At 44.3% G+C, this 13256-nt stretch overlaps 1 protein-coding gene across 3 annotated transcripts in view; it reads right to left on the reverse strand.

Moving 5' to 3' along the window:
* LOC120920849 (histone PARylation factor 1) overlaps nucleotides 1–12666 on the reverse strand; it is a 33079-nt gene extending 20413 nt beyond the window's left edge. Inside the window, exons 1-2 of one of the 3 annotated variants that reach the window (XM_040333206.1) lie at nucleotides 12501–12616; nucleotides 1670–1835 (exon numbers count right to left, since the gene is read on the reverse strand). In XM_040333206.1, the coding sequence (XP_040189140.1) occupies nucleotides 1670–1835; nucleotides 12501–12587 (253 nt within the window). In that variant the 5' untranslated portion in view covers nucleotides 12588–12616. Of the gene's footprint in view, nucleotides 1–1669; nucleotides 1836–12500 lie in introns of all 3 variants that reach the window. The other 2 variants (XM_040333214.1, XM_040333198.1) reach the window with 2 other exon arrangements.
* Between the last annotated feature and the right edge of the window lie 590 nt (nucleotides 12667–13256).

Raw genomic sequence — 13256 nt, forward strand, 5'->3', positions numbered from 1 at the left:
TCCAGAGCACATGGGCCCAGAGGAGCCATGTCTTGTCATCACACTAGGCAGAAAAAAACTGGGGCTGCATGATGCAGAAAGAGGGATGTACCCGGGGACCCGCCCCCTGGAAGGTGCTATACTGAGAAGTGTTTTAACACTTGAAGTGCTGTTTTTTCTGCCTAGTCATCTCCTGAAAGGAAGGTAGATAACCCCAAGGTCAATTGCTGCTGTGCCCGTCCATGAACGGAAGAGAAATAAAATCTTTGGGCCACCATCATTTAACAGGGTCAAAAGAAAAATTATAAAAATGCCCTAGCTTGGCAAACTTGCTCTCTCCATCTATATTTATAGAACTGTTTTCATGGAGGCAACACACCCTTTACACATACGGTTTGGAATGTCATAAAACCAGCACATTTGGGCACATTTTCCAACTTTACAACAAAATGTGCGATTCCCATATCAAAAGGACAACCTTTTGTTACTTTTCCCATCATGCCTCAATGGTTTCATCTATAAAAGGCCTGTTCAGAATCTACAGATGTGCTAGATTAGTCCTATAAAAAAGAACACGTATAACAAATAGCTATATTTCTTCACTAAAACAAGCTGGCTAAACAAGCATACTCAAAAAAAACATTACTTGCCCACTTTATCTCATGGATAGCTTATAATGTTACATGTTGATAAAAGCAACATATATAGTTTTAGCTGTAAAAGGTCATTTGTTATTCTGCATAAGCCTTCTCTGACATGTATGGTCATCATAAAAAACGAAATAAACAGAAAACCAGACTGCTGAAATGAAAGTACAGAAGTGAGTACATATTTATTCCACTTAAAGTGGATGTAAACCCGGAATTATTTGTTTTTTAAATCAAGACTTCTACCCGGTACAGGACAGGATGTCATGTCATCTGTGCCCAGTCTTGCAATAAAAAGTTAATCCAGCTCTGAGCAATCCACTTTTTTCAGTAAGAAAAAAAAAAAAAAAAAAACAGATAAATGTGTGCCCGTTTCTTCTCCATGCTGCGAGTGACAGCTCATTTACTTATCTCATGCACAAGCAGACCCAGCTTCACATCCCCCTCTGACAGCGTCTCAAAGCTATCCTGAAATCTCCACTACAGCCTGTTTTTTTTTAAAAGAGTGCGGCACATGTGCAGGAGATGCTCATAAGGCACTAGAGAGCGCGGTTTAATTAATTCACACATTTAAGGATGTTTGCCTTATAACAAGCAGTTCCTAACATAAATAATAGCCATTTGTGTGGGAAAGGAAAGTCCTTATACATGCACAGGAGTCACAAGGGGCATGACCGTGCTTTCCTTCTGACCAGAACACGCTGTGTGTCCCCATATGCGCGCACTTCTAATCATAACAAGCACAAGATTCATCCTTGCGACGCTGGCAGACCAAGGGGGGTGTAGGTGGGCGGGGAGTCTAGTGACATCACGACTCCGCCCACCAAGTACCAGGGCATAGACCTACCCATCAAATCTGGATATTTGCGATGCTCCGTGTGAAGAAGGGGTGACTCAACAGGTAGGGATACATGCAGGAGGCATGTATACTTTAGTATGAGGGCAATAGCCTAGAATTATGAGGGATGAGTTTACATTCACTTTAAAAATTTAGGTGGCTTTTACTTCTACAAAAAGGGCAAAAAAAAATAAATCATTTTTACCAGAGGGTGTCTTTGGGTCAATCTCTGCGCAAAATGTCCAGAATGTATAGAAATCTTCTGGCATAGTAAGCTTATACAAGCATTCCACCTCCTGTCGTAAACTTGTTGGTACATCAGACTGATCGGACCGTCTCTTCTTGACATCTTCCTTTCCTGTGTCACTACTCTGAAAACCAAAGACACAAAGGCAGATAAACAATCCTGTAAACAATCCTGTAAACCATACTCTTCCAGTTTGTTTGTTTTTCCCCCCCACAAAGTGCGATTGTGATCATTTTAATAAAGTTGGGGAAAAAAAGGAAAGTAAACCATGCAATGTTTTAATACATTGATCCATACTCTACAAAAAATTACACATTATACAGACTATGATGCGCTGGTTTGAACAGACCTTTAACCAATTTATCTCCCTTTCTGACTAGGCCATTTTTTGCGATAGGGCACCAAGTTAGATTAACTGACAGTTGCACTTGTTGTAATATTAATATAGATATGTAGGCATTGTAAAATATTGTGGTATATGAAAGGCACAGTATATATAGGTTTACATACGGGCATTCAAGGTTACACATCAAAGGGGTTAGTGGTCAAACGACACGTATCAAAAGGACTCTTTGATGTGTTAATCTTATCTAAGACGACCTAGGTGTGTGGCCTGGTACTTCCTTACATAAGGAAGTGTTTATTAATGTTAATTAGACTTGTGGGATGTTCATTCAATGGGAACATTTGGTTGACACCCCCCCCCCCCCCCCACTTCCAGTGTGAGTCCAATATTTGAAGGAGTCAAGCTGGCAGTCTAGTCTAGTCTTGTCACTCTATGATGAACATTGCACAGGTCTAGGAGAAGATGGGATTCTGAATTATACTCTGTTGGATTCTTGTATCGTCTGTGGACTTTGTATGTTATTGGAAGATCCATTAAATGCGTTCTCTGGAGAACCTGGTGTGAGTTGCTGCGGAACGTAATTTATGGTCACTATACTAAACATCTAAGATTATCTGACTGGAGTACTGGACACTATACATGATCACTACATTTAGTGGACAAATTTGATCACTACATTCTCTGGATATAAATGAGATCACTACAGTACTGTCACTGTACCCAAATAAAAAAATTATTTTACACACACACACACACACACACACACACATATATGTATAATTGTTTCCCGCAAATAGAGCTTTCTTTTGGTGGTATGTGATCACCTCTGCGTATTTTTTTTTTTTGCACTATAAAAAACAAAAATACAACCAACACAATTTCTTAGTTTCTGCTACAAAACATATCCAATAAAAAGATGGAAAAACTAAAATGTCTTCATTAATTTAAGCCAATATGTAATATATATATATACACATACATACATACATACATATACACACACACACACACACACACACACACACACACTGGAATTTACTTTTCTTCTACCAATAATGGTGGTGATCAGCAACTTTCTAGCAGGACTGTGATATTGTGGCGGACAATCTGACACTTTGTGGGAACCAGTGACACCAATACAGGCATCAGTGCTAAAAAATAAACAAAACAAAAAACTGTACCAATGACAATGGCTGGGAAGGGGTTAAACACCTAGGGCGAACAAAGGTGCTTTTACTAAAAGGATGGATTTTATTCCCCATTTTTCAACAAAATCCACCCCCCCCCCCCTTTTTTTTTTCTTTTTTTAGATAGGCGGGTGTCAGGTGCTGAAAATTACAGTCATGCAACACTGTACCCATATGACATTTTTATAAAAAAATTTGCACAAATAGTTTTCTTTTGGTGGTATTAAATCAATGTGGGTTTTCTTTTTTGCAAAATTTTCTTATTCACCGATGGGCACTGACGAGAGGGCATTGATGACACTTCACGGATGGGTACTGCACCGACGGGATGGCATTGATTAGAGGTCGACCGTTTTTTCTCTGGCCGATGACGATATTTAGAAATTGGGGTGGCAGATATATGATGCCGATTTTTGCAGCCGATATTTTTATTTTTTTGGCAGGTGGCACTGGCAGACACTGACAGGTGGCACTCGAATGGCACCGACAGGTGGCACTAATTGGCACCGTGGTATGGAAAGAGAGGATCTGACAAATTCAGCATGATGTCAGAGGTGGGGGCAGGACCTGGGGTGGGCGGAACCCAGCATCTATCCAGCCAATGATTGAGCCGTTTAAGAGGGGCAGGGCCACATACACGTAGCAGCCCACCCAAATTCCATTGGCAGGTATTGGATAGCTGGGTCCCGCCCACCCCTGACATTCAACCTCAATGTTGACAGCTCCTCTCTCAACCCCCTACAGTTTCACACACCACGGCGCTGCCCTGCCAACAGTGTGGAGGAGGATTCTCCACACTCTGCTGGCAGAGGTGCGGTCACCGTTATATCGACAGTGTTGGGACTGACATTCCACAACTCCCATTATGCCTGGCTGAACCCTCACGCTACAGCCACTAGGGCCGACAAATCCCCAGGATGAAAATTCTACTCGATATAGAGATATACATGTTTACACACACACACACACACACACACACACACACACACACAGGCTTCCCCAGTGATGTAGCAGAGGGTGCGTCAGAGGGGGACGGGGTCACGTGACCGGTGACCCCGCCTCACCTATATAAGAAATGTCACTCGCTTCAGCAGCGTCATTCGCCGGGCTGTCTCCAGGGGAGACCAGGCGGACGGCGATGCTGCGCTCTGGATCCCGGACGATCTTTTCATCGCTGAACCGGAGAGATCACCCGTCGATGGATACCGACAACGTTGGAGCGGGGATCGAGAGTGGATTACCACCGCTGGATTATTATTTTATTTTTTTAATAAAAAGGACTTTTTTCCACAGTGTGTGTGTTTTTACAACTATTTACACTTCCTTTGTTAAATGGTAGAGGTACAATGTACCCCATTACCAATTCACATAGGGGGGGGGCAGGGCAGGATATGGGGGTCCCCTTTGTTAAATTGGTCTTCCAGATTCTGATAGGCCGCTCTGTCCCCCCCACCCCCCTCTTTTCTGCGGCCTGCCAGGTTACGTGATCGCCATTTTTTTATTTTTATTTGGGGTGTAGTTCCCCTTAAAATCCACACCAGACCTGAAGGGTCTGGAATGGATATTTGGGGGGAACCCCACGTTATTTTTTTTTTTTTATTGACGGCGGGGTTCCCCTTAATATCCATACCAGACCTGAAGGGCCTGGTAATTGAATTTGGGGGGACCCCACATTTTTTTATTATTATTCTCTCTGAATTGCCGTGAGCCGACAATTCATTATAGCCGCGAGTCGGTTTTAAATGACTTTTTTTTCCCCCCTTCAGAAATGACACTTTGTGCAGAGACAGTTATAAGTACGGGAAACATGCGCTATTTCACATGCATACTTCACACCCCCCAGGTACGAAATTTAAAGGAATATTTCACTTTTATTGTTTCACTTTAAGCATTATTAAATTCACTGCTCCCGAAAAAACTGCAGTTTTTAAAACTTTTTTTTGCATTGATACATGTCCCCTGGTGCCAGGTCCCCAAACACTTTTTAGGAAAATAACTTGCATATTAGCCTTTAAAATTAGCACTTTAGATTTCTCCCATAGACTTTAACAGGGTGTTCCGTGGCGTTTCGAATTTGCCACGAACACCCCAAATTGTTCGTTGTTTGCCGAACAGGCAATGTTCGAGTCGAACTCGAAGCTCATCCCTAATCGTGATGCATCATAGAATCGAATTGTTGCCATGATAATCGTAATCGAATCCTGAGACCATTGAAGATGCACACCTCTATCATGCAGCATAGAAAAAGCAACTTCTTCTATACTGTCAGGTCCAAATTCTTTTCAGTGTCCCCTAAGCTGCAATAGCCGCTAGGGATGGAACCAGGCTGGATGTGTCTAGAATTGAACAACCAGCCTAAAGACTTTAACCACTTCCTCGCCAGAGAAGGTTGATATCTTAGTCATTGCTGCAGGAATGATCAAGATATGCTCTTTTAGAGACAATTCTGCACATAGTAAAAGTAATCCGAGCCACTGGATTACTTTTAAAAAGGCAGCAGAATGGGGGTCCCACTCCCCTCTGCCACCTTAACCAGGCTCTCGCGTATGATCGGAGAGCCCAGTAAGGATGCGACCGGTGCATCCAGCTCTAAGCAAAACTGAAAGCAATGAGGATATCGTCACTTCATGTTTCAGCTCTTGGTTTACCTGGCCATTACTGGCTAGGGAAACAGCCAATCAGACCGATCTGTGTAGACTTCCTGGTAGTCCGAGTAAAGAGGACCTGTCATGGACCATGTCGTTAATCCCTTGCAATAGCAGTAAAGTTTATCCCAAAAAAGTGCACCCATTCCCCATGCTCAAATGCAAATGCAACCATGCACATAGGTCCGAGGCAATGTAAACGGCGATCGCACCAGGTGCAAGATATCGCCGCAAGAGCAATAATTTTAGTGCCAGACCTCCTGTGCAACTCTAAACTGGTAACTTGTAAAGGCTTTTAAAGCTTTGCCTATAGAGGTTTCCAAGTACTGTAATTTGGCATTGTTCCACGGGCAGACAATTTTAAAGCATGATATATATAGTATCTATTTACTCAACGCAACATCTTTTATATGGTACCAAATAATTGGGAATTATATTGCGTTTTTGTGCATTAAAATCCATTAACCACTTCCATACAGGGTATTTTCACCCCTTTCCTGCCCAGACCAATTTTTAGTTTTCAGCACTGTTGCACTTTGAATGACAATTGCGCGGTCATGCAACACTGTACCCAAATTAAATCTTTATGTTCCCCCCCCCACAAATAGAGCTTTGGTTTGGTGGTATTTGATCATTTCTGCAGTTTTTATTTTTTTGCGCTATAAACAAAAGAGCGACAAAAAAAAATATATATATATATAATATAAAATATATATATATTTATTTATTTATTTAATAAATATCGAAATAAGCGTATATTGATTGGTTTGCGCAAAAGTTATATCGTCTCCAACAATATAGGGCAGGGGTCTCCAAACTGTGGCCCTTTGCTAGCCTTTATCCGGCCCTTGGGACACAATTCCTCCCACCGACATGAGGCACTATTCCTCCTTTTGACACCAACAATGGGGCACTATATTATCCACCGATACCAATGATGGGATACTATTCTTCTTACTAATAGGGGGAATACTCCTCTTCTTATTGACCACCAACCCTGAGGCCATATTTGTTCTCACTGATGCCGGGCCCGTGAAATTTTCTTCCCTTGCTGGCCCCAATCCGGCCCTCCTAAAGTCTGAAGGGCAATAAAGTGGCCCTTTGTTTGAAAAGTTTGGAGACCCCTGATATAGGGGATAGATTTATGTCATTTTTATTTTTTTTAAAGTAATGGCGGCGACCTGCGATGTTTATGGTTACCGTGACATTGCGGCGGACATATCGGACACTTGACACGTTTTCAGGACCATTCACATTTATACAGCGATTAGTGCTATAAAACTGCACGATTACTGTGTAAATGTGACTGGCAGGGAAGGGGTTAACACTAGGGGGCGCTGAAGGGGTTAATATGTTCCCTGGGAGTGATTCTTACTGTAGGGGGAGGGGACTCACAAGGTGAGGAGACCGATGTGTGTTCCTCTGTACTGGGAACACACAATCGGTCTCCTCACCTCTGACAGGAGGTGGATCTGTGCATTTACACACAGATCCACGCTCCTGCCGGGATCGCCGGCATTCGCAGGTGACATGCACCGGGTCACGAGCGGTGCCACGGGCTCGTGCCCTAGATTGCCGGAAAGAAAAGACATCATGACGTCCACCCGGTGGGAGGGAATTTTCCTGCCGGCATCCCCCCCCCCCCCCCTTTTCCTGACCGGCATGCTACATAAGGGTTTGGTAGGGAATTTGGGGGGACCCCCACAATTTTATGTTGGCATGGGGTTCCACTTAAAATCCATTTTAGACGCAAAGGGCTTGGTATGGAAAGGGGGGGACCACAATGTGTTCAATCTCCCCCCCCCTTTATTTTTCATTGCCAGCATTCTTTTGTTTACATTGCGGGGATACCCGCTGACAGCCGATGAGTCATCGGTTAAGGAAGTGGAGGTATAGTGGCAATGGAATTCACACAAGTGTGAGTGGACACTAACAGCAGTTGCCTATGCTGCCTCCTGCCCTCCCACCTGTGAATCCAGGAAGAGGAGAGCGGTACTGGAGTCAGGACAGCGCCCAATTGGTGAGAGGAATCCAGTAAGTTTTTCTGTATTGGGGGGACATAGCAAGAAGTTTTTTTTTTTTTTTTTTACCTAAATGCATTCTCTACAGGAAAAAAAAACAAAAAGAAAAAAAAAAACACAAGCTTATGTTGACTTTAGAACCACTTTTAATCTATGGGTTTAGTTTCACTTTCAAGGAGTTCTACGGTGCATAAGCATTGTAACAATATAAACATGTTATTTGACATTCCACATTGTAAACCCTGCCTGTTTGCTGCCATTGCTTTGCACAGGGTTCTGGATTTCCAGCATGCTTTGCAACTTTTCCTCTGCCATTTGCTTTCAATTTCTAAGGACTATATATCCCATGGGCTGGCTGCAAGCAATGATTCCTGTACCGACTCTGCCTCCTAAAATGCCCCAGCACCTCTGTAGTTCAGAAGGCAGGCTCTGAAATGTGTGACAGCAGTGCCTATTCACAGGACATAGTGAATATGTGTCACAGAATTCAAGGAAGTAAATGTGTGGAGATCAAAGCAGTTCTAAAGGCAGAAGGTTTATTATCATAAAGTGATTGTAAAGTCTTTTTTTTCTATTAAAACAAACATGTTATACTTCCCTTCTCTGTGCAATGGTTCGGCACAGGGCAGCCTGGATCCTCCACTTCTCGGGTCCCCAGCTGGAGCTCCTGGCCCCTCCCTCCTGTCAAGTGCCCCCAAAGCAAGGGGCTTGCTATGGGGGCACCTGAGCCAAGCTACAGCTCTGTATATCCATTCAGACATGGAACCGTGGTTCAGCCCTGTCCCCTCTCTCTCTCTCCTGATTGGCTAACTGACTTTGACAGCAGCAGGAGCCAACGGCACCACTGCTGTGTCTCAGCCAATCAGTAGGGAGAGTCCTGGATGGCCGGGGCACTCACGGACATTGCTGGATAGAAATGGGGCTAAGAGAAGTATTAGGGGGGCTGCTGCACACAGAAGGCGTTTTATCTTAATCCGTCAAGATAAAAAAAATAAAAAAAATATCTGACTTTACAACAACTTTAATACATTCTATGTATTAGCAGCCCCCCCCCCCTCCCACCCTTACCTGATCTCCATCTCAATCGAGCGATATTGCACGAGAGCCTCAGCTGTCTGGGATTCTCCCCCCCTCATAGTGGATGTAAACCCTCACATATGCCCAGAGTTGTGAACAGCCTCAGATGATACACAAATCTCCCTACATAAGTTTTACATGTATATCTGCTGTCTTCACCTTTATATACTGTTTAGAAAGTGCACATTGAGTTAGGAGATTTTTCTTTTCCTGGTTAACACTGCAGTAAAGCCTGGGCATACAGCCAAGACAGCCGATTGGAGGAAAGGCACACCTCATAGGTAGAGACTTTCAGCTCTGCATGTTGAATTGTTCAGCTCAGTGATAATCTATTCATAGCATCCTCCCCAAAACAAAACTCCAGCTGCTTTTATCATATGTGACAGAACTTGTTAGGAGTCATTAGGCTGATAACAGAAGAACAGAGCAGGAAACAGCTATGGGGCATAGTGCTTTGAAGAGAGAGAACAAAACACTGCAGATATATGTGCCCAGCTAAAATTTCATGAAATGGGGTTTACATCCACTTTTGTCCAATCCTACAAACACCAAAATAAACATCAGAATGCAGTTGGCAATAAATATACCATTGCATGCCATGTATGGATAAGTTTTAACCTTTTCACTGCCACAAACATAGGTTAAAACTGTTGGAAGTGATTCAGCATCTATGCAGCCGCTGGATCGCTTCCACACACCCCGATATTGGCCACCCCTTTCTTTTACTGAGCCTGGGTGATGTGTAGAAAGTCACTTCTGAGTCCCCATGTCACTTTCCCCAGACACTATGGCCGGGGAAGAAACTGATGGTATGCGATCCATGTTCCTTTAGCTTAACCGGAGCACAGGTCTCAAAAAAAAAAAAAACACCAACCATCACATAGACAGGGCTCAAAATTTCAAATACTGAGCTACTATCCAGGTCTTAAGGGCGACTTTCCACCAGTTGCCCCACCCAACCATGCCCCTAAACACTCATAAATTAGCTCATGAAATGACACTTAAATGTTTTATGCAGAATTAGGTTACAAAAATAAATATATCAGTGCCCCTTAGCACAGCCTCACCAGTGCTCATCAATGCAGCGTGACCAGTGCGTGTCCGTACAGCCTCACCTGTGCAAAGGGAGAGTCGAGCCGGCCATTCATCAGAGAACGAGGATTGCCCACTGCAACAGCTTTCATTTGAATTGCTGATTTTCTGGCGTCGCTCACATCAGTCTCGCCTGGGGCCTTCCCGGCATTGGACCAGTGTTCTGTCTACCAAATGCGCCAGGCGAGGAGGCAGGACTGTAGGCAATGATGAGCAGCGCCGGGAACCCAGCAATTCAAATAAAAATGCAATCCCTGCTCTCCAATGAGAAGCCCGCTCGGACTCTTCCTCTCCTGGCCGGAAGAACGGCTCCCACTCAACCCTGCCTGCCGGCAGCGCTAGCTCCCCCCCACAAGGCAGCTCAAGCTCACCAGACATCATTTTCCACTAACATTTTGTGAGTAGAAAATTTGAGGGCTGACAGAGTACACACAAGCAGTTAAAATATCCCCCACATACACAAATGTAAATACATGTTAGGAGAGCCCACACACACACACACAAACAGATTGCACTACACGTTACATATTTCTGCACAAGCCAGAGTAAGAGCAATCATTCTAGGCCCATTATTCAGAGTTGGCGCTAAACCGATCATCTGTAGGGGTTTTTAAAGTGGAACCAAATCCTCCCATTATCTTCAACCAAAAAAGCTGCCTTTGTTTGATCTTCAACTGCCATGGTGCTGCACATGTGAACAGTTATGACATCAACCAACTGATGGTTTAAAGCGGAGGTTCACCCAAAAATCCACTTTTTGACATTAGCTGTAGCATACTGCTAACATCTGCAGTATGCCGTTTTTTGTTTTTTTTTACTTGTACTTATCGTTATATGAGCCCTTGTTTTCCGGCTCCGAGCGGGGAATGGGCGTTTCTAAGCGAAGAGGAGTTGATTGACGGCTGCTAAGGCGCGTCTTGGCCTCTGTTTAATCTTCAACTGCCATGATGCTGCACATGTGATCAGTTATGACACCAGCCATTGGATGGTTTGACAGTTTGGTTGAGAGCACAACCAATGTGACAGTTAGCACTCCCGGCATGCCAGGAATGTAACTGCTTTTTCAAACTGTTAAATTGATGGGTTTACTGGATGCTGGAAAGTTCATTTTGAGGGTGAACCTCCGCTTTAAGAGTTGGGTGAGAGCACAACCAATGTGACAGTTACATTCCCGGTAACTTTCTTTTTTTTTTTTTTAATGGTTAAATTGATAGGTTTAGTTCCACTTTAGAGTGTCACCTATAGAAAATATAGGGTATCAAAATCTGTCGCGGTTTCACGGCACACGCAATTTGTAAGGTTTAATACGTTGGGCACAGGGCCTGGGCTACCACCAGGCGAACTAGGCAGTCACCTAGGGCCTACTGCTGTCTAGGGCGCAGCCAGGGGGACCCTGATGTAAAGGGGGGGGGACTTTGGGGACCCTGATGTAAAAGGGGGGGACCCCATTGAAAGTGGGGGGGTCACTGTTGTAAGGGGAACGCTGAGGAGCCCGATTTAAGGAGAGGGCACTCTTGGGAACCTGATGTAAGGAGGGCTTTAGGGACCTTGATGAAAGGGGTAAACTCTGATGTAAGGGGCTCAGTCCCAGGCCTAAACTGTGTAAGTAGCCCCAAAATTTCTGATGGTTGCTCTGTTCCCCCACGCACTGCGCCAACGTTCCGCTGCAGGATTGGATGATGTTAGCTGGAGACTAAACCGTCTCCTGCAAACTTCAGCCAATCTGTGAAGAAGAGGTATCCAGGCAATGAGGTGCCACGCACAGGCCATGCTGCGTGCAACGCCACTTCCTCCCAGCTCCCCAGTCAGTCTGTACATGGAGCCAACGTCGGCAAGGAGGTGAGGAAAAAAAAAAGTATCTGGTCTTGCCTAGGGCACAAGAAAGTCTAGCACGGCCCTGGTTGGGCACCTTTTACTTGGTGCCAGGGTGGATATGAATCGATAAAAAATAAAATAAAAAAAAAGTGGTCAGGAAATATCCATTACCATTTACCACCCAATGAAAGCTGAATTTGTCCTGAAAAAAAAACATGGTATAAATCACCTGAAAACACATAATAGTTGTGATATGTACGGCTTTACTAACACATGTCAAAGTTAGGCAATATGATTTGTTTCTCCCTTAGGCATAAAGGGTTAACATTAGTGTATTCGTTCAGAACTGCCCACAACTCCCCCTGTACAGTGTCCTGTGGAGATTGTATGACTAGAAGTACTGCTCCATCCTGAATACGCCGCTTCTATAGGCCCCATTGGCTCAGGTGTGGTAGAATTGCATGCATTCAGCCCTCCCTGTGTGTGGCCAGCTGTAGAAAGTGGATGAGGCAGTTCTGTCAGGCGAGGTGTAGTGGACAGCTCCGCGGCCCCCGCTATAGCAGGTAGTGAGGAGCCTGGGGCTCCGCGGGTCAGCTCAGCCCTCACCTGTTGCACATCTTGTGCTGTTCTTCTTTTCCCGCCTCCCGCCATGTCAGAGTTTAGCCTTACCGCGCCAGCTTGCCGTGACGTCATCCCCCCTCGGCTCCACCCGCTGCATTCGCTTGAGAGGGCGCACGTCAAGCTGATTATCAGCGTTACGTACACAAGTCACGTGTCCCTCTGCAAAAAAAATAAAACAAACCGAAAAAACACAACAAAGTCCAGCATGTAGTGACGTATAGATAGAGCGCTCTATAAAATTGCTGCTGATCTGTTAGTAAAAGTTGCCAGTGTTCTTTTCGCAGAATGTTATTTGCCACTAATAAACATGGCGCGTCAGGCTTCAGCGTTTCTTCTGCTCCTGGATTTCTGCCTAATCTTCCTGCCGATATCCAGCATGTAGTGTCGGAGTTCAGCCTTTAGAGGGCAGAGCGGTTTAAAAGACTGGCACATTTCCCTGACGTCATCGTTTTTTGTGCCACTGCTACAGTGAATCATTTGAAGGGCTTCTGTTTTCACTGCTCCAAATAAAACACTAATCTTCCTAGACATTTATTCCTAAACTATGTGTCTATGTATATGAATATGCCAGGTACAAGTAAATGTATAACCCTTACGTGTTTGCAAGTATCTAAACAACGTCAGCTCTTCACATCAGTTTAACCACTTCAGCCCCGGAAGATTTTTCCCCTTAATGACCATTTTTCTGATACAGCACTGCGTCACTTTATTTGACAATTGCGCAGTCTTGGTACCTAAACA

Source organism: Rana temporaria, chromosome 1 (assembly GCF_905171775.1).
Source record: "Rana temporaria chromosome 1, aRanTem1.1, whole genome shotgun sequence".
Taxonomy (NCBI): domain Eukaryota; kingdom Metazoa; phylum Chordata; class Amphibia; order Anura; family Ranidae; genus Rana; species Rana temporaria.